Genomic DNA, 19827 nt, shown 5'->3' with positions numbered 1-19827 from the left:
ACTCTGGAAAAAGTAAATACCACACTTGGCAATACGTGTATCATCATGAGCAAACACATCAAATTCCTTAGCATCACTTTCGACTCAAGATTAACATGGAAAAAACACGTTAACAACATTCACTCATCCATAAAAAAATACATTTCACATTTAATGACCATTTATAGCAGACATTCAAACTGCTCACCAGAGACTATCATCCTAATATACAAGGCTTACATCTGTCTGTTAATAGAATGCAGATGTCAAGTCGCATGTAATATGTCTAACAACACACTGCAGAAAATACAAGTACAACAAAATAAAATACTAAGAGCAGCAAACAGACTACCATCATACACACCTGTAAACTATATACACCAAATCAGTAACCTACCAACTCTTAGAAACAGGCTCACAGAAATATCATACAAATATTATTTAAAAGCAGAACAGAGAAACAAACTAACTGCATCATTATGTAAATTAGCCAGTGCACCTACAAAATACATTTCACCATATAACATATTTCAACAATCACAAAACACTCAACAAAAAACATAATCACAGATAAGGTAAATTCATGTTCATATTTATTTCTTTATCAGCTTTGAAAAAACTTTTGGCACCTGTCGTGTGAAAGTGGGTTTTCTCAGAGCACTCCTGTTTCCCCCCAATCCAAATCTCAGGCATTGGTTCTTTAGATCCCAGCCAAGGCAACACTATTGCCCAGCCCTGAATCTAGTCGTTGTACGTTGATATTTACGTCGACACCTGCTTGTCGGGCTCTGACATGGCTCACTTCTTCAGTGCTGCGTTGGTTTCACTCTTTCTCACCCATTAATTTTATAATACCCCATCGCACTTCATCACCTTAAACAAGTAAAACTTAGATACAGGCAAAGTTTCAAGTACAGTAAAATAATCTCTCACGTGAGGGTACAAAGAGGAACCAAAATGTTCCTGATCACCTCAGTTGGGAAGAGAAATTCTCTGCTCTCTCTATAAACTAAACCCCTACCAAGTCCATTTGCATTTTGTTTCATAAAGTACCAGCCTCCATAACCAGCTGTTGCAACTCATTTTAAAAGCAAAGTGCCCTGTTATAAGAATAAAACTATATTAATGAAGCCCACCCTATTTTTTTATAATAATAAACTCATGTCCTTCTGTGTTAAGTATGCAGCATAAAGAAAGCTTTTTTCCTATTGATCACCCATGTTTGTGTGTGTGTGTGTGTGTGTGTGTGTGTATCATTTATGAACTATAACCAAGGTTGGTAGAATATTGTACATCACCCAATGACAATGCAAACATAAGTGACTCAATGTTATTTCTACACAATATAAAGCACAAACCAAAGTTTTTGCTCATTTTAGTAAAGTTAGGACAAAAAATTTTATAATAATAAAACTTAAAGATAAATCAAATCCCTCAGTCTAAATATCAGATATTTCTACTTTAGTAACATCATTAGTTTATCACTAACATACTAATGTGACCTTAGTTAGAGTTACTACTAGTTATACTAATATTAGTATAACTAATTCCATAATATATGTTTCTGGTGTTAGTTCCAGAATGTCTGAAAGTTTAACACACATATGCATAGTTACCAACATTCAGAAATTACTTAGAGAGGGGCTTACAACAATAGGTGGATGGTTACTATTTATTTTGCTCAATTATATACATTTATTTATCGAACGTTTTAGTTTGCTTTACTAATAGTAATACTAGTACTACACAAACAGGGACTTGCTACAATGTTGACAACGCTGCATACGTAAGCTCCCTGATTAGTACTAACAGTACATTATAGTAGCCACTGTCCATAATAAACACGTAATTGAGAATAATATTACAATTATGAACGACTAATAAATTAACGTGAGAGTTTAAAGTTGTAACTTAACACTAAGTTATAACTTATATACTTATATTTTCCAATTTCATTCATTACATACTGTATGTACATTCCAAAGCAGAGAAAAGAAGATCTCGATTTACACCAACAGTTGGCATTTTGTTGTTCTTTGAATGTTATCTACACGTTTATTAAACAAATAAAACAGAACAGTATACAATTTTAAATATCTTTCATTATACGTTGTGCTCCACCTGACGCAACCTGTAATATAGAAACAGCCTTTCCGTTTAATATTTGAAAACTTCACATGAAGTTCAAAACGATTTATGATAACCTAGAAAAATATATAAAACAGATTTTAATATGTTCTATAATTTGCAGTTATCTTAATCCCAATGGAAATTTGTTTAATAACCTGAGTTAACGTGAAATTTGAAAAGCAACTAGCAAATTTTACGCAAAAATGTATGGGTTTTAAGCATACAAATATTTCGATTTAGGATTCAAGATTTAATATATATATATTATATATAAGTATGTCATGAAATTCTAATATTAAGTGCGTAAAGCCTTAATCGTTTGTTATAATTATTTTTACACAAACCTCAGATTAAGACTCGAACGCCTTAACTCACCTACAAGTAAAGAGACTAAACACAATGTAAAACTGAAAAGTATTCTTTGTTGAATGCAAGACACAAGCCAAAAGAGCACATACACTGCGGATGATGCCTATACTGGAGTTTCCAGAGATATCTGTGAAAAAAGTCATAAATCTGCAAATTTCTGCAGAAAATATTCTTCCAGATTAAGACAATATAATATTCGATACACAGCTCGAGCATTAATACTACTCTTTTCACTCAAGACACATGCACTACCAACATCAGTGTTAGTTATTATCGTCGAAAAATAAGGAAGATTCTAATATCAAAGAGTCACCTGACTTTCCAGTGAAAACGATCGCTGTCTACTTTTACACAGTGTGTTTAACTATATAAAAAATCTTTTCCATAAGAAGGTGCACTCAGTACTTTCGGCCTTCTAGAATAATGGACTAGTAGAACAGTAAGTAACTAATACGAAGGAACTAAGCTACTTCCTTGACCAAAATTCTCTTGTTGAAACTCTGTACTTATATGCATGAAAACTTTATATGCGAACTTTAGATTTAAGAAAAGTGTAAAAACACATAATGCCCCTATATACTGCCTAACAGGCCTTTTAAAATTATAAATAGCTGGGGAATAGCATCTATAACATTTCCCAACAATATTATCCCTACCCTGAAATGGGCCTTTTAGGATAACGATACCATTAAGATTAAATGCTAATTAAGAATATCCGCACTACGATAAAACATATTTCTTTATAAACGTATTCCATTCCAACAGTTCTGTATTTCAGGTTGGAGGACCGATTTCTCATCCCTCCCAAACAGTTAAACAATCATCTGACAGACAGGTACTATACTTGATGACAAGAAACCCACTTGAAATAAAAATATGTCTCAGAACAGCTGGTATGTGTACTGGCACTTTTATTGATAAGCAAAGACAACAAGGTTTCGATCTTCCTAGGTCATCTTCAACGTTGTTCTCTGATTATCAATAAAAGTGTCAATACCTATACCAACTGTTCTGAGATACAAACAGGTACTATATTCGTCCGACTTTGTGGTACACCGAATGGACAATTATGAAATGAGGACATTGTGATCACTTTATTTAAAAAAAGGAGAAGTCCAGTTGTAAAAACAACAGATGGAATCATATAGTTAAAGCATAGCACATAGTTATTTTTTTGCTTTGTACAGTTACATACCGACATGCACTGTGTTTATAATGATGTAGCCATTATTTTGAAACTGAATTGCGAATGGATGTGTATCCATATTTTAAGGTTTTGTAGCATCATCTGTTGTTAACAGAACAATAGCTTTTAGAAATAGTAGTTGTTATTTTTTTAACTATATCTTTAATGGAATGTCAATGATATTGTTTTATTAAACTTATTTACTGTATATCATTATTAATTTAAAATAAATAATTTTTAAACGTGGCAATATTATGCACTTTAAATATGGAGACACCATCCTATACAGAAACGTTTGGACCGACATGGCCAGGTGGGTTAAGGCGTTCGACTCGTAGTCTGAAGGTTGCGGGTTCGAATCCTCGTTGTACCAAACATGCTCGCATTTTCAGCCGTAGGGGCGTTATAATGTGACAGTCAATCCCACTGTTTGTTGGTAAAAGAGTAGTTCAAGAGTTAGCGGTGGGTGGTGATGACTAGTTTCCTTCTCTCTAGTCTTACACTGCTAAATTATGGACGGCTATCGCAGATAGCCCTCATGTAGCTTTGTGCGAAATTCCAAAAAAAAAAAAAAATAATGTTTTAAGCAATTTTCAATCGCTACCAGGTCACTCAGTTTGTATTAGGCAATAATAGAATGCAGATAAGTATTAACCAGCTCAAAGTTGCTAAATGATCGTTTCCTTTGGCGACAGTAACCGGGATTGTACAGTTTTGGAAGAGTTGCTGAATGAGATTATGCTGTTGATAGAAAAGTAATCATACACACATATAAGTTACATCTTATCTTTTCCAGGAACCTTTGGAACAACGGGCCCCAAGAAAATTTCTCCTTCCTCTTCGTGTAGGTGATCTTTGGCTTCTTACAATTGAGTTGTTGAAAAGTTTTCTTGTGATACTTTCAGGTAAAACTAATTTTCCAACATGAATCAGACAAGTAAATTTCCAAATAACAAGAAACTTGATAACAAAAATCAGGAGAGTGTTCTGTGGTGGGTAACGTGACCGAATTTCAAGGTGTATGAGAAACAGTGAGATTAGTCATGTTTAAATGACTGTGAAAACAATGTTATACTCAGATACAACGTAAAAAACAAAGTGTGTTTGTGTTCCTACGTTTACAAGTGGACGATTTTCACTACTGGATTAGTAAATAACTTGCCAGCTTTATATTTCTCAAAATGTACTTATTCTAAACTAGTCACGATAAAACTTAAGTAGAACTGAAATAAGAAAGCGCACCTCAATCCAGAATCTTAATTTGCTTTCTTTGTCCCGTGGAGAGCATCACCACTTGACTGCTGTAACATAAATTTAAGATTTGGTATTGTAGAATACATCTGCAAATTTGGAAATTATATTTTTCTAAAAAGAACAGACTGCTTTCAGACGTGTTAGACGCAACAAAATTAATATAATTCAATAGGAGGCTTTTTAAATACTAAATTTTCAATGCCGGACACAAGCAGATGGGCGTTTGATGAAATGAATGGATTATTTGTTTATGATTAGACACAAAGCTACACTATGAGCTATCTACGGTCTGCACACCACGGTTGTCGAAACCTTACTTTTAGCAGTGTGAGTCAGCTGTGTTACTGCGAATGTGAAATGAATGGAACAGTCACGATGTTGTGCTTCAAATATAATGTTGTTATCAGTCGTGTGTATATTCAGAAATAGAAAATTTTGAGAAAAAAAAAATAATTTAAAAAAAAAATTGGTTTTACCTGTTACATATGACGGTTGGTAAATTATTTCCAATAAGTATATCATCTATCCTGATAGAGGCCGGTCTATAATAGCGCTTAGGTATTATTTGATAGATTGTTTAGGCAGAGTATTCACGATGAAACTTTGTTGAGAAACAATAACAGAGTAATACATTTCAGTGTAAAAATAAATACTACAAATTTATAAAAACCGGCGAAAAATGGAGATATCACATGCAAAAAATAGAATTGAATTGAAGGTAAGCTTTATGGGTTAAAATTCAAGAAGTTACAATGTTTTAATTTGTGTTTTAGTTCTCACCAGGTAGCGATCGTACTTTCCTCTGGTGCGTACAATGTAAACGCGTGTCTTGTCTGCATGAAATTTAATATGTGAAATACGTTTTCGAATAGCTATTTTATTTATAATTGCGAACATTTATTTTGGTTTCGTAAGTACTTTATAATTTTCAATCCTATATGCAATATTTTGTTTATTTCTAATTTATAAAGTTTATATTTTGAGGTAAGCGCATCATCACTACCACTACATCAGTATTACAGCATCTGCATCAGTCATTACAAGCGGGATGGAAATTGGGCTTATGAAGGATGTTGATGGCAAGATTTTTGTGGAAGGCTATGAGATGGCTTAGCTTATAAATGTTTTATTTTAATTTTAAGAGCGTATATTAGATTCCTGACCATGTATAATTGCTGGAAATATTAGGACTAACTTGAATCGTACGTGTTTATAATTGTTTTTAATCTCTTAATGGCAGAAAGAAAGTTAATAGCACCAGGACCAGACATTTTTTTCCCCAGGGGTGTAAAGAAAGTCGTGAATAAGATGTTCAAAGTCTATTTATGTTTTATATTCGTGGTAGATCAATGTATAACTATAATGGTGTCAGGCTTGGGGGTCAAGCCACCTAAATATTTTGGACCACTTAAAAGTTCATTTCAGAATTGAAAACATTGCAAGTCAGGACACTTTTCACTAGTTGTTTTCAAAAGCTAAAATAATGGCAGAGTGTATTGATTTTACTCAGAACTTTGTGCCAGAAGGGCTTCCTTTATGTAGGGTTCATATTTTAAAACTTGAGAGTGATATTAACTAGTGAAGTAATTAATGAAATGTTGGAGTTGATGCTGAATGCTCTTGAAGTTCATTGATTGTTTTTTAAATTTCCAAATTTTGACAAAATCCCTGTGTTTTAAGTAGTAGTTGTCTTCTTTGTATCTTAATAGCTTTTGAATACAAGCTGTTTGATTAGTCAGGTGCAAAAATTGTCCAGCTTTGCAAACTGAAATAAGTTCATCATGTTTATGGGTATGTTACTAAGGAGGGGCTCATAGAAATGCATACAAGCTTAACCCTTTTTATCACTTTTGTATCTTCATCAATCGTATCTGGTTCTTTCAAATGATTCTTCTGTGTTTAAGCTTGTCAGTGACACAGCAGTGTTGTAATGGCTTGATGATGCTGTTAGTTGAGTATAGTTAATCCAGATAGATGTTATTAATGGTCAGTTCTGGAATCAAGTTATTGTTTATTATTGATAGATAGTTGTCCCTTGTGCAGTGTCTTTAATGTGCATATTTATACATACTGTAAATTGTATTACTATTATTATAAATATTGTGCTTCATGACTAAGCATTATTATGTGTACAGTACATGCATATATAAAAACGTGGAATAATATTTTAGAATACACTGTGATGACTAGTGTCATTTTGCACTAAAACCAACTTCAATAAATGTATTGCTACGTATAATGTAGGAAATGCATATATGTACACACTGGGAGAGAGAAAATAAATAACATATAAAACCAAATTAAAATAAATTTATTTACAATTATGTCATTAACATCAATAAATTTAATTAGTGTTACACTTTGTTTGTTTGCTTATATTTTGTTATTTCCTCACCCATAATTTATTAACAGATTGTGTATATCTATACACATACATACCTATATATTGGGGTATGAATATTGGCAACAAATGTTGTTGGGTATTTGGGGCCTCCTAAATTTTTTTGGTTGCCTGAAAACAATATAATTCTTCAACAGATTGGAACACCTGAATTAAGTGCCTCTCATTTTTTCTATACTCCTAAGGAAATGAGTTCAAAACCTGAAACATCATCTTATACAATAACTTAAATGGTTTAAGCCATTATTCATTATCATAGACTGTCTGTATGTTTTTATTAGCAAGGGAACCATCAAATTTATACTGACAATTCACTTTATAACTCGCATGCACTAGCTTGCATTTATCGTAATTAAAAACCATTTGCTATTTATTCACGCAACTCATCAAGTGAGCAAAATCATTTTTAAAGCAATTTTTTCTCACAGCCAGCAACACTCATCATCATCAAATTTAAGTAACATATTGACTCATCACAATGAGCAAAGGTCCCAATGCAAGCCTGTGGTTTCTCACTTGTGACATTAATTCAGTTTGACTTAACTCCATGCATAACCACTCTCTGCTTCCTTAACTCAAGCTTTTCTACTTAGTAAGCCAACCTGTCTCCCACACCTGTAGAAATGATTTTTTAGGTAATTTTTTTATGTGGCAACTCATCAAATGCCCTCTAAAAATCCAAATACTCCAAATCCACACTCTTAACATACATATACTGAAGAAGTAACTTCTTTATAGAATATCAAACTGCTTCTCAGCCATGTATTATTGGCTTCAACCATCAAATCAATTTTCTTTTAAATTCTTGACTTTTCCTTTAATCCCAAGGTATGCAACTAAATAGTCCATTTCTTGTGAGGCTTGGTATCAAAGGTGGAAAAATGAAGGTATACAGCACCAACCAGGGGACTTCATCAAAAAGGAAGTAGAGGACATATCAAAAAGTCAAACAACGTGGTTAAGTGAGAACATCTGCTTAGTAAAATAATGTAGGAAATCATTAATTAAATGCTAGCTTTTGAAAGTGGTGATTAGGATGCATGACTTGCAAGTTCAAGTTCTTCCACTAAACTATGTTATTTCAGCTGTGGGGATGTTATAATATGATAGCCAGTTTTACTTGCTATTGGTTAAAGAGTAGTCAAGAAGTTTGTCAGTTGGTAATATTAACTAGATTCCTTTTGTCTAAAAGATCACTTCTAAATTAGGCATGGAGCAAATAACCCTTGAGTAACTTTGTGCAAAGAACAAACATATAAAAGCTTTTGAAATGTTTCTAAATGACTTGACCACAAACTTTTGTAATAGTAGAAATCAGATTGATAGGCATAAACTACATGCTCTGTAGTTATTTTAATTTAAAAAAATAGGAATCACACTGGTAATCTTTCAGTAGTCAGTACTTTCTCTAATTTACCACTAATTCAGACTTTTAGTGTTGGAGTGAATGGAATATTCATGTGGTTTTGGCAGAATGTTCAATGGTGTTTGGAACCCAGTGGATGCAATAAATACAATGGAAAAACCAAACAAAGAAAATTATAAAAATAAGTAAAAAAACTCCTGTATTTTAGAAATGGTATAAAATGAATTCTAAGATAACAGTAGAGTGTAATAAAGTAATTACTGAATAGTGATGGAAAGCTATTGATTTAAAACCTGTATAGATAAGAGCTTAATTATTAACTCTGTTTGCATGGTTAGAATAATTAATTTAGGCTTGACTTAGTTGTCATTTATACTTTGACTTTTTTCTTTGTTTTTTCTGGTTGACTTTTTTTTGTTATCATTTTATGTAGATTTGTCTAAAGCTATAGTTTCTACAAATGGTGAATCGGTTAAGCCTTTTAATGTGCTTACCTCATTTTGTGAAGTTTTATTTATCAAATTGTACAACCATGAGTATAATATCACTGAGAAGAATGTAATGATGGTGCTATAGTGTATTATTATGTGTCACAGCAAAGAAGTGGGACATCATACTGTCATTCACAACAACATTTGTAAACATCTTTAAGACATTTTGCCTTTATCACTCTGTGTAAAATCTTTTAAGGGATATATTTGTTTTCTCTCTTCCTTTGATTGCAGTTGACGTGAAAAATATTTTTAAATGAGATTTGTTGTTTTGGTACAAGAAACATCTCATTATAATATATTTTGAGTTCTTTTTTGTTCATATCTGTAAACTCGATGTCTTCAATTTTGCTGATGATTCTGTTGTTAATAAGCTGAGAAGTTTCTCTTTACAAGATGTTTAATCCATCCATTCATTAACCCATTGGCAGCTGATTTGCTATACAGCAGTTGAATGCGAATGTGCCATGTTTGGAGAAGCTGCTGTCAATGGGTTAGGGAAAATATTTTCTGCTGAGACACAAACATTTTGTGAGAATGCATCCCTTCTGCCAACAATAAAAAGTATTTCATTTTCATGAATATTCTCGTTTTTCACAACATATCAAGGGATCTGTTGATCCATCAGGTTTATCCCATTCCCTAAACTGAACCTTTCTTTAAAATTGAAGGCATACATCTTAATTCTTTGGTATGGATTCAATAAAAATGTTAAAGGTAATACAGCTATTATTATTAATGTCATAGGTAATATAGCTATTATTATTAATGTCAAAGGTAATATAGCTATTATTATTAATGCTCAATTGTTCTAGCAAAATTGATTATTTTAATCAAACTGTTTTTAAGGGCAGAGCTCAAGATGACACTTTTTAAAGCAGTCTTTCATATGCTTATTTGTAAAACAGTACTACATAATCTCAAGAGCCTCCTTAGTGTGAATAGTCAGTTTATGATTTGTTATTAAAGACTTCTGAAGTAATGGCAAGTGTATAATAAGAGTGTAAAAAATGAGAAAAATGTTTAAAACAGTTCACCCATGTTAAATGTAATTTATGTATGTGTATCAAACAAAAGTTTAACCCTTAATACAAGCATGAGGTCACAATGACCACATAGAAGTTACAACAGTATACTAAACTTACCACTCTGGTGTTCTTGGGTTAAAAACATTCAAACAAACAGCACCTACTATTCCAGAGTTTTGTTCCAGTTTAATTAGTTACAAATTTAAGTTGAAATAAAAGTCTACATTGAACAAACCTGATTATTAAGTTGATTTAGTATGCTTTTAAAATATTTTTTATTCATATAGTGGGTTGTATTTAGGTTGGCCTGGTTTCTTTGTTGAGTGACCTCAATGGGACAAATGTATTTCTGTCAGTTAGTCTTTTCTTATGTTCTCATGAACGACATTAGTTTTGTGAAAGCCAAATAAGATATGATTGGTAGCTAAGATTCTCCATGTTTATACACTGATGTCATACTTAATTATAATTTATCAAATCCAGTCTACGTTTCCTTGATGAATCCTTCATACAATTACACTGTTCAGATTCACACTTTCTATGATAGTAGGCCACTTGGTATCTATAAAGTGACTTCACATCTGTATTTTCACTCACTTGTAAACCAGTTTCATTAAGTTGTTTTTTTTTTGTTTTCAAATCAGCTAACTGTGAGTGTCTTTTGGTTTCATTCAGGTGGGATAATTTTATTCAGATGCCAAGTAAGCAACAGCTGGATAAAGCTGCCTGGGAATGGGCAGAACACACTGAACCTGATAACATCACATCAGAACACATTGAGACAGCTTACAGGGTCAAACTCAAACCATGCAAACCAACTTCATGCAGGTAAAGTCATACTTCACAGCTTTTCTCTTAGTGTTTCTAAAACTTCCTATTATTCACAGAAAACAATGCTAAGTGGTTCTGATTTATTGTGAGCCTTCCAACTTGTGTCAAATGTTTATCACATAATTTTGATTTATCATTTTTTGCATACCAGTTTAATTCACTGCCAAGAAGCTTTTAATCAGTTTTTTTTTTACATCTGCCTAAAAACAAGTTCTTGTAGTAGAAATGTTTCATATAGTGCTGCCGTATTGCTCTAAACAAATGACATTTTAGTTCAAATAAACTGTACATTTGACTAACAATAATTGTAAAAATTAGGCTTGAGTTAGAATAGTTTCTTTTAACAGGCTGGTAGCATTTGAATGACAATTTTTGTTACAAGGTTTCTAATGTGAATTTTTCGGAGTTCATGGAAACATAATATCAGTTTTCATTTCTAGAAGAAATTGCAAAGGTAACCCTCGTTGCCTTGTCGGGTTAGGAGAAAGAAATTGGCTTCAAGATATTGCAGATGAGGATTGGCATGAAATTGATGATCCTAATTCTGAAAGGAGACCAAAGGTAATAAAATATTCTTTAAACATATTTCATTATATTCTGATAACATGAATCCAATTTGCAAGAAATCACCTTGCAAAGAATAAAAGAAAAAAAAATCAGAAGAAATCTCAGTAAAAAAAAATCTAATATGTTTACCAAACAAACATTATTTATATGCAAAAATATTTTTGAACAAGAGAAAGAAAATAAAAAATAAATAATAATTAGTATACTTACAGTTGGTTGTGAGTTTCATATCCTTGTTTTCAATCAAAAACCCCTTATTTTGTGCCTCACCAAGTGAAAAGTTTTAGTATATATAGCTGTAAGTATATCTTTTGCAAATATATTTTTGTGTTTATTCTTAATGCCATATATCAATAAACATTTGCTGTTCTTGCAGGGAAACTTTTACCTCAAAGTACTTGTGGTCCTGCTTTGATGTGTAGTGTAAAATCATAATTTAAATTTTAATTGTATGGTTACTTATATTTCAGGGTTCTTTTGTTGGCTTGAAAAACCTTGGGGCAACATGCTATGTAAATAGCTTTCTTCAGGTATGGAAATTTTTTTTTAATTATTTTTTACATTTGTTCTTTAGAGACTAGGGAAGATGCATGATAATATATATTTGGCTATTTTAAACTATATTGAGTATACTTTTTTAGAAATTTTGTTTATGATGAAAATTAGTTGTACTGATGAGATTTATCCTTTGAATCAAATGAAAGAGGAATGTATAAGAAAGTTTATTGCATATATTTTAAGCTTAAATAGTAGTCCTAATGCAATAGCTAAAATAAAACTATAAATGCAAGAGAAAGAGTTCAAAACTCCACTAGATAATTAAATTTTGAGGCATGTATTAAGTACATACACTGATGGTTTATTGTGATGACTGTAGAATGAATGTGCAAGTGGTTTTTCTACAAAAGGGAACATGCCATTTTTATATGTTGCATATGGAGTTACATAGAACAACAGTTGTCATGATGTGATCAGAGGAAGATAATACATTAGTTGATGTCTTTTTTACTCATAAAATCTTTAATGTTTTTTACCATTTTTTATGTTTAAACATGTTAAGATACAGACATTCAAGAAATTAAACTGTTCTGACCACTAACGAGTCAGTTGTAGGTCTGGGAAATACAGAAGTGATGTGTTTTGGCTAAAAACAACTTATTTTAGTTTCCCACTTAAATATGATGTAATAATAGTTAAAATAGTATTAATTCACATTATGGAAACTTGAAAATGAGTTATTAGCAACCAAAACACTTGTAAACTTTTGATGAATGTGCTAAAATGAGTGGCAATGTCTGTTAAGGAAAAAGCACAAGTTTAGAGGACAACAATTTGAAAGTTTTCCATCTTTTGTATTTTGGAAGGCTTTCCAAACTTCCTCTACACTTGTGTTTTTTCTACAAAAGGCATTTGCCACCCATTCCAATGTACTCATCATGAATAATTTGTCTAAGCACTCTATTACAGAATACCATTAATATTTGTTTCCATTTTTGAGTCCTAAAGACAATGTACTAACAGCTTTAACCAATTAACTTGTTTCTTAAGTGCTATAGATGATATAATAATGGTCAATCTTCATCAAACCTGGAAAGTACTTAAAGCCAATACATTGTCAAGCATTATATATGCAAAAACGGCTCGTTTGGGTTGAGAAAATATTTTACGTAGAAGAGCGAACAACGTTTCGACCTTCTTCGATCATCATCAGGTAACTCTTCTAAATAGTAGTTTTTTAGGTAGTTCTTCAGCTCTTCAGGTAGTTCTTCATCAGTGAACCTGACGATGACCCAAACGAGCCGTTTTTGCATATATATTTCTCTACAAGTGGGTTTTCTCGACATCACTGATTGTCAAGCATTGTTGTTGAAACTTGCAGACTTAGTTATAGTTGAAACACTGAATATTTTTATTTGCTAACACTTAAAATACTGTCTGATCCTATGTTTCATTTCTTGAAGCGAGTGGTAAACAGGTGCTATCATTTTTTTGTTCTCTGCCCGAAAATGTTTTACGAAACACTGAAACAGAAAAACTGTTTTTGAGTGATTAGATCTCAGTTTAAATGTTTCACACTCTTTATGGTGCTGCTAAATAGGTATGGTATCACAACCCTCTCTTTAGAAGAGCTATCTATCAGTGGAAACGTGAAGACGATCCACAGGAGTTGATACCTCTAACAAGTAAGTTTTGAGGAAATTGTAATTGGCTAAACTAACAAGTATGTTTGAAGAAAGTTGTAATTAGCTAAACTAACAAGTAAGTTTCAAAAATTTATTTGTTTTGTTTTTTATTTCGTCTTCCAGTTATATAATGTCTTGTTGCAGGGTGATTATATAGTAGAAAGAAATGAATTTTAATATGACTGCATTGGTAACCTTTTGAAATGTCAGTAGATGTGATACATGTAACTTATATGAAGTTTCTTACAGCATCAACTAGCAAGCAGTTAAGAAAAACAACTAAAACATTCTGCATGGTGGTTACCATATATTTATACCTTGTAAGATGCACTTTTTCTTTAAAAATACCTTGAAAAATCCCCATGCATCTTCCAAGACAAATGTGATGGGTTAAGGCAAGAGATTAGCTTGGGGTCTACTCAAAACAACCTCTCGTAGAGATCATAATCTCATTACCTACCAATTACAAGTATTTTCAATAGCATAAAACATTCAATTTAACTAATAGTGTTGATATACTGTGAAGAAAATATTTAACTTTATTTACTCAGTAGGTTGAAAGAAAGTCAAGGCTACATCAAGGTGTTGGTTGCTGAGTGAAAATAGTTTCATCTTAGAATTGTCTTTCCAAAATTAGGGTGCATCTTCCACCATGTAATATTTTACAAGGTGTAAAATACAGTATATGATGCATCTTTCACTCATAGTTAACTCATTATGCAGCTCATGAATGCTTTTTTTTGCCATTGTAACAAATTAACTTGTGTATATATTAAATTACTAAACAAATTAAAGCACCCCAGTAGCTCAGCATTAAACTAAAGATCTTATGATGTTAAAATATAAGACTGATTCCTGAGATTAACATAGTACATATGGCCCATTGCATTTTTAGGCTTCACAACAAACCAAGCAATTTAAAACCTCTTAAATACAGTCCGTAATAAAGGTCTATGGAAAAGTCTCAACTGTTTTTATTTTATGAATTTCGAAAAAAGGAACAGTACATTAAACTGAGAAGGTCTGAGTAAACTGGTATTAGCTTTTTAAATGTTATTTCATCATCTTGAGTTTCAAAGTAGTTAAATTTGTAAAGACAATTCAATTTATATTTTAATGGCTAATGTGTTTATTTTCAAATTCTTGAAGACACTAAAGATGAAGCAGGAGAAATAGAATGTTCAACTAATGGAAACGAGAAGCAAGGTGTTTATTCTCCATCATCCTGTATAGGTCACCTTCAGCTGATTTTCGCCTTACTGCAATTTAGTGAGCGAAAGTAAGACAATTTTTATTTTGTAAACGTGCTTGCGTAAAATTAAGATTCATAATTGCCACTGAATAAAAATAAAGTTTCATAGAAAGCATATATAAAAAAAAAACCAAAAAGAAAACTTAAGGTAAGGTAGTTTGACTTTTTATCTCCAAACAAATATGCGTGTAATGGTAAAGTTATCAGTAAATAAACATGTTTCTTCTTTTTTTTTCTGCTCATGCTTTGAATTAATTAAAGAGTATATTTTAAAAAATGGATGTAAGTTATAATGGGCTCATTGTGTTTATTGATAATTAACTGAATGTTTTATAGTATTTGTCATGGTACTTCAAGCTGAATATATGTTGTGTTTGTTTCCTAATACTTTGTGAAATGTTTATATGTAATATCATGGTGGTGTTTTTGTTCCCGAACATGCATGTGTATATATTTATTTTGCATGTTTTTTGTAACACTTTACAGTGGTAGGGTAAGTGTACATACTGGTATAATTAAAAAATACTACATTTCATTGCTCTGTTTTTTGTACATATTTTCTTGAAGTTAGACTGTTAGAAAATGCAATGCATTATGAGTTAAATATACTATAAGTTTTGGAAGGGTTGGTATAATCATCAGTTAATATAGTTTTAATATTTCTAACAGGGTAGTTGGCCTTTTGGAATGGGTTGTCTTTGGATAGTGTACAGGCAGTAAATTTACACGAGTTTAAGAAAAAGCTTGATAAGTAACTGCAGGTTAAGGACTGGCTTTAATTTGTGTAAAATTAATTTAGTTCAAAGGATGGAACATTTGAGATATATCAAAGGTCCTATGTTGTCCCAGAATCTTGTGTTACATTAAAACAGTTTTGAATATGTAAATAAGTCACATATTAGCCTTAGCCAAAAGTAGGTTGTTTATGGAAAGCATGTAGGGAACAGTAGTCACATTGAACATTCTTGACCTTTACGTTGAGGACATTATAATGTGATGGTCAATCCCATTATTCATTTGTAAAGAGTAGCTGAATTCATAAGAAAACTTGACAAAATTTTTTTCAAATTTCTACAGGTACATTGATCCAACTCCATTTATCAATTGCCTTGGTCTAAGTGTAACTCAGCAACAGGTAAAATCAATGAGTTAGAATAAAACTGTCAGCATCTCTTTAGTATATCTCTTCCATTAGTGTACAGTAATATTATTCTTTAACATTAGGCTTGTTTTTAATTATCATGTGCATAATTCTTAAATAATTACTATATTTTTAATGCTACAATTTAAATTTCATATTTGCTGCCATCAAAGGATTTTTTTCAGTTTTTTAGGCTAAAATTATTATCTTTTTTTTTTTTTCTCCTACTGTTTGTTAATATTATTTAAATTAATTGCTTTCATTACTAAAAATATAATTTTTTGTTGTTGCTAGGATAATATTTATTATAATAATTGTGTTTTGTTGCTAGGATACTGTTTAGTGTAATACTTGTGCTTTGTTGCTAGGATACTGTTTAGTGTAATAATTGTGTTTTGTTGCTAGGATACTATTTATTATAATAATTCTGTTTTGTTGCTAGGGTACTATTTATTTTAATCATTGTGTTTTTGCTAAGATACTATTTATTGTAATAATTGTGTTTTGTTGCTAGGATACTGTTTAATGTAATAATTGTCTTTTTTTGCTAGGATGCACAAGAGTTCAGTCAACTTTTTATTTCTCTGTTAGAAGACAAATTATCCTATCAAACTCACCCTTTTGTTAAAAACATTATTCAGCAGTTGTACAGTGGAGAATATGCTTACATAACAAGGTAATATCTCAATGAATAGCAATGTTAAAGCACTTGAGTGGCTTTTATTTTCTTCTATAGTACAGTTTTTGAACTAAGAAAATTGTTTTTGGAACACATACGTTTATTAACAAATTCATTAGCCTTTGACTCAGGGCTGCTATAATGCGAATTTATTATTTTAACTACTAATTTCCAACAAAGGCAGTCATGCACCACCATAATTTTTTATGCTAAAATTGTAATTCTGAAAAGTAAATATATTTTTAGGTTATATTGCTAATATTTTTATAATACTTTTTTAACTTTAACATCGTGTTTTGTTTGTTAAGGTGCCATAAATGTTGTACTGAGTCAGCAAGGCCGTCTAGGTTCTATGAACTTTGTTTAAACATCAAAGGCCACAAAGATATACATGGTTCTCTCCAAGAGTTTTTACAGGTATTTATAATATCATCCCTCTATATCTGCTCCTTTTAGATAGTTATTTGATGCAAACAAGTGTAATGATTCATTGAAGACTTAACAAGTAGCATAAGTCTTAAGTTTCACCTTCTTTTAAACCTTTTTTAAACAAGTTCTAACTGGTGTTTACTCTGATTCATAGAAACATGTACAAGTTAAATTGAAAACCAACCAATTGCATTGCATTGTCTTGGTTGTGATTTTGAAGTAATATTGATATTTCTTATATATTGTCATTAAGAAATCCTATAGGTTTAAGAATCTATCCAGTGTTTGATATTTCTTATATATTGTTCATTGAGAAGTCCTATAAATTTAAGGATCTATCCAGTGTTTGATATTTCTTATATATTATTTGTTAAGAAGTCCTATAAGTTTAAGAATATATCCAGTGTTTGATATTTCTTATGTATTGTTCATTAAGAAGTCCTATAAATTTAAGAATCTATCCAGTGTTTGATATTTCTTATATATCATTCAATGAGAAGTCCTGTAAATTTAAGAATCTATCCAGTGTTTGATATTTCTTATATATATTGTTCATTATTGTTCATTGAAAAGTCCTATAAATTTAAGAATCTATCCAGTGTTTGATATTTCTTATATATCACTTGCTTGTGATTTTTAGGTTAACATAGTATGTTTTAAAAATATTCATAAACTGTGTTCTTAGAATTCATTTTCATCAATTAAATCTGCTGCTTTGAATATCTTGATGAAGTTCTTATTGCTTTGCTCTTCCAAGGCAGTTTTATCACAGGTTAAGGAAAAATAAAGAAAAAGGATATATTAAGCCTTTTGCTATATTTTATCTCAAGAGAAGATAAACAATTGTTTATTTAACATATACATTCAAAATATTTTAAAATAGCTACAGGGAATAGGTACTGCTCTTAATTTCTACAAATAGGCTTAACTAGAATTTGGCTTACTTTTTGAATGTTAACATTATGTCCTATTCCTGGGGGTTTTAGTTTTAGAAATCTTGAGAATGCTGGCATGAATGTACAACTTTTTTTTTTTTTCCTTTTAGGACGAGAAAATGGAAGGAAGTAACCAGTACTTTTGTGACCAGTGTCAGTTGAAACAAGATGCAACTCGCTTTATTCGACTTCTTCATCTTCCTCCAGTATTGAATATTCAGTTGCTTCGATTTGTCTTTGATCGACAGACAGGTCAGAAGAAGAAGCTTAACTCGTTCATTCGATTCCACGAAGTATTGGATATGAGTGCCTATTTACAGAAACCAGGTAATTCATTCAACACATGCTTTAAGATTTGCTTTCTTTTTCAGCATATGTTTGAGAACTGTTTGCAATTCAGAGTACATGAAAACAGTTAACCTGAAGACATTGCCATTTGATTTAACAAACTTCTTAAGGGGCAACACCCTTAATGTGAACATATTCTTAAGACATCTCAAGAATACATTGTCACTTCAAGTGGGTTTCTTGTCGTCGTGAACGTCTAGTCTGAACCCATCAGAATATGCTGTACAACCACGAAGAAAGCTTCACATGTGAAAAAAATTAAGAATTAAATTTAAATTAAGAAAATTTTCCACAAGGGGATGTTTGTCATAAAAAGCTGCATACAGTGTCAGGAAATTTGATGCAAGTTTCAGATTTGCAAACTCAGTGTACACAAATAATGCACAAATGTTTGTTGCCAAGAAACATTTGAGCATTAAAGTTTGATATTAATCTGAAGTAACTATAATATAATCCTTCTACATATTAAACAGTTGTCTGTGTTTTGGGTATGTTTTTATAAAATTGGTGTAGATGAAGACATAGCATAATGAGATTATGTCACTAGCTAAGTAACTTTTATTTTCATAGCAATAATTATGACAGTTATGAATTATCTTTATAGTCAGAAAACCAAGGAGTCAAATCTCATCTTCAATTCCAAACAGCTTAAGTTCATATGCTTACCACATTCCAATTGAATGGTATTCAATTCTGCAATATTAAAGAACTTGTGGAAAAATGATAAACACATAAAATGTATTAGAATAACAATTAGAGTGGTTTAGAATGTTATTTTTTTATATTGTAGGGATAAAAAAACGTATGCTTTACTACTGCCCAGTTAGTTAGGGCACTTGACTCATAGTTTGAAGGTCATAGGTTCAAATCCTCATTTCACCAAACGTTTTTGACCTGCTAGCTGTGGGGGCATTGTGTGATGGTAAATCCCACTATTCATTGGTGAAAGAGTAACCTAAGAGTTGTGGTGGGTTGTGATGACTAGTTGCCTTCCCTCTAGTCTATCACTGCTAAATTAGGGACAACTAGTACAAATAGCCCTAATTTAGCTTCGTGCATATTTCAAAACAAAACCAAATGCTACTGCTTTTATTATATAGGATTATAAACTAGTGTTTGTTATTATATTCAAAACTAAGAAACTTGCATCAGATTACATTAAAAAAACTTTTATCTTTGGTATTTCTTTGATCAATTACCATAGGTTCTAAAATCCTTTTTTTTACCCACAAAATAAAGTTAAGATACAACATCAAGC

At 31.4% G+C, this 19827-nt stretch overlaps 2 protein-coding genes across 5 annotated transcripts in view; one reads left to right on the top strand and one right to left on the bottom strand.

Moving 5' to 3' along the window:
* The window catches only part of beta-PheRS (phenylalanine--tRNA ligase beta subunit), a 50418-nt gene extending 48258 nt beyond the window's left edge, over window positions 1-2160 (bottom strand). For 3 of the 4 annotated variants that reach the window (XM_076464384.1, XM_076464383.1, XM_076464382.1), the window contains exon 1: window positions 1947-2156. In XM_076464384.1, coding sequence (XP_076320499.1) covers window positions 1947-2004 — 58 coding nt within the window. In that variant the 5' untranslated portion in view covers window positions 2005-2156. Of the gene's footprint in view, window positions 1-1946 lie in introns of all 4 variants that reach the window. The other variant, XM_076464381.1, reaches the window with a different exon arrangement.
* Window positions 2161-10879: 8719 nt separating this feature from the next.
* The window catches only part of LOC143228535 (ubiquitin carboxyl-terminal hydrolase 48-like), a 115409-nt gene continuing 106461 nt past the window's right edge, over window positions 10880-19827 (top strand). Inside the window, exons 1-9 of the mRNA XM_076459777.1 lie at window positions 10880-11032; window positions 11476-11596; window positions 12073-12132; window positions 13701-13785; window positions 14935-15064; window positions 16115-16172; window positions 16730-16854; window positions 17166-17274; window positions 18332-18548. Of these exons, the coding sequence (XP_076315892.1) occupies window positions 10899-11032; window positions 11476-11596; window positions 12073-12132; window positions 13701-13785; window positions 14935-15064; window positions 16115-16172; window positions 16730-16854; window positions 17166-17274; window positions 18332-18548 (1039 nt within the window). The 5' untranslated portion in view covers window positions 10880-10898. The remainder of the gene's footprint in view (window positions 11033-11475; window positions 11597-12072; window positions 12133-13700; window positions 13786-14934; window positions 15065-16114; window positions 16173-16729; window positions 16855-17165; window positions 17275-18331; window positions 18549-19827) is intronic.

Source organism: Tachypleus tridentatus, chromosome 10 (assembly GCF_004210375.1).
Source record: "Tachypleus tridentatus isolate NWPU-2018 chromosome 10, ASM421037v1, whole genome shotgun sequence".
Taxonomy (NCBI): domain Eukaryota; kingdom Metazoa; phylum Arthropoda; class Merostomata; order Xiphosura; family Limulidae; genus Tachypleus; species Tachypleus tridentatus.
Note: the sequence above shows the minus strand (reverse complement) of the source record. Positions and strands in the feature narration are given on the sequence as shown.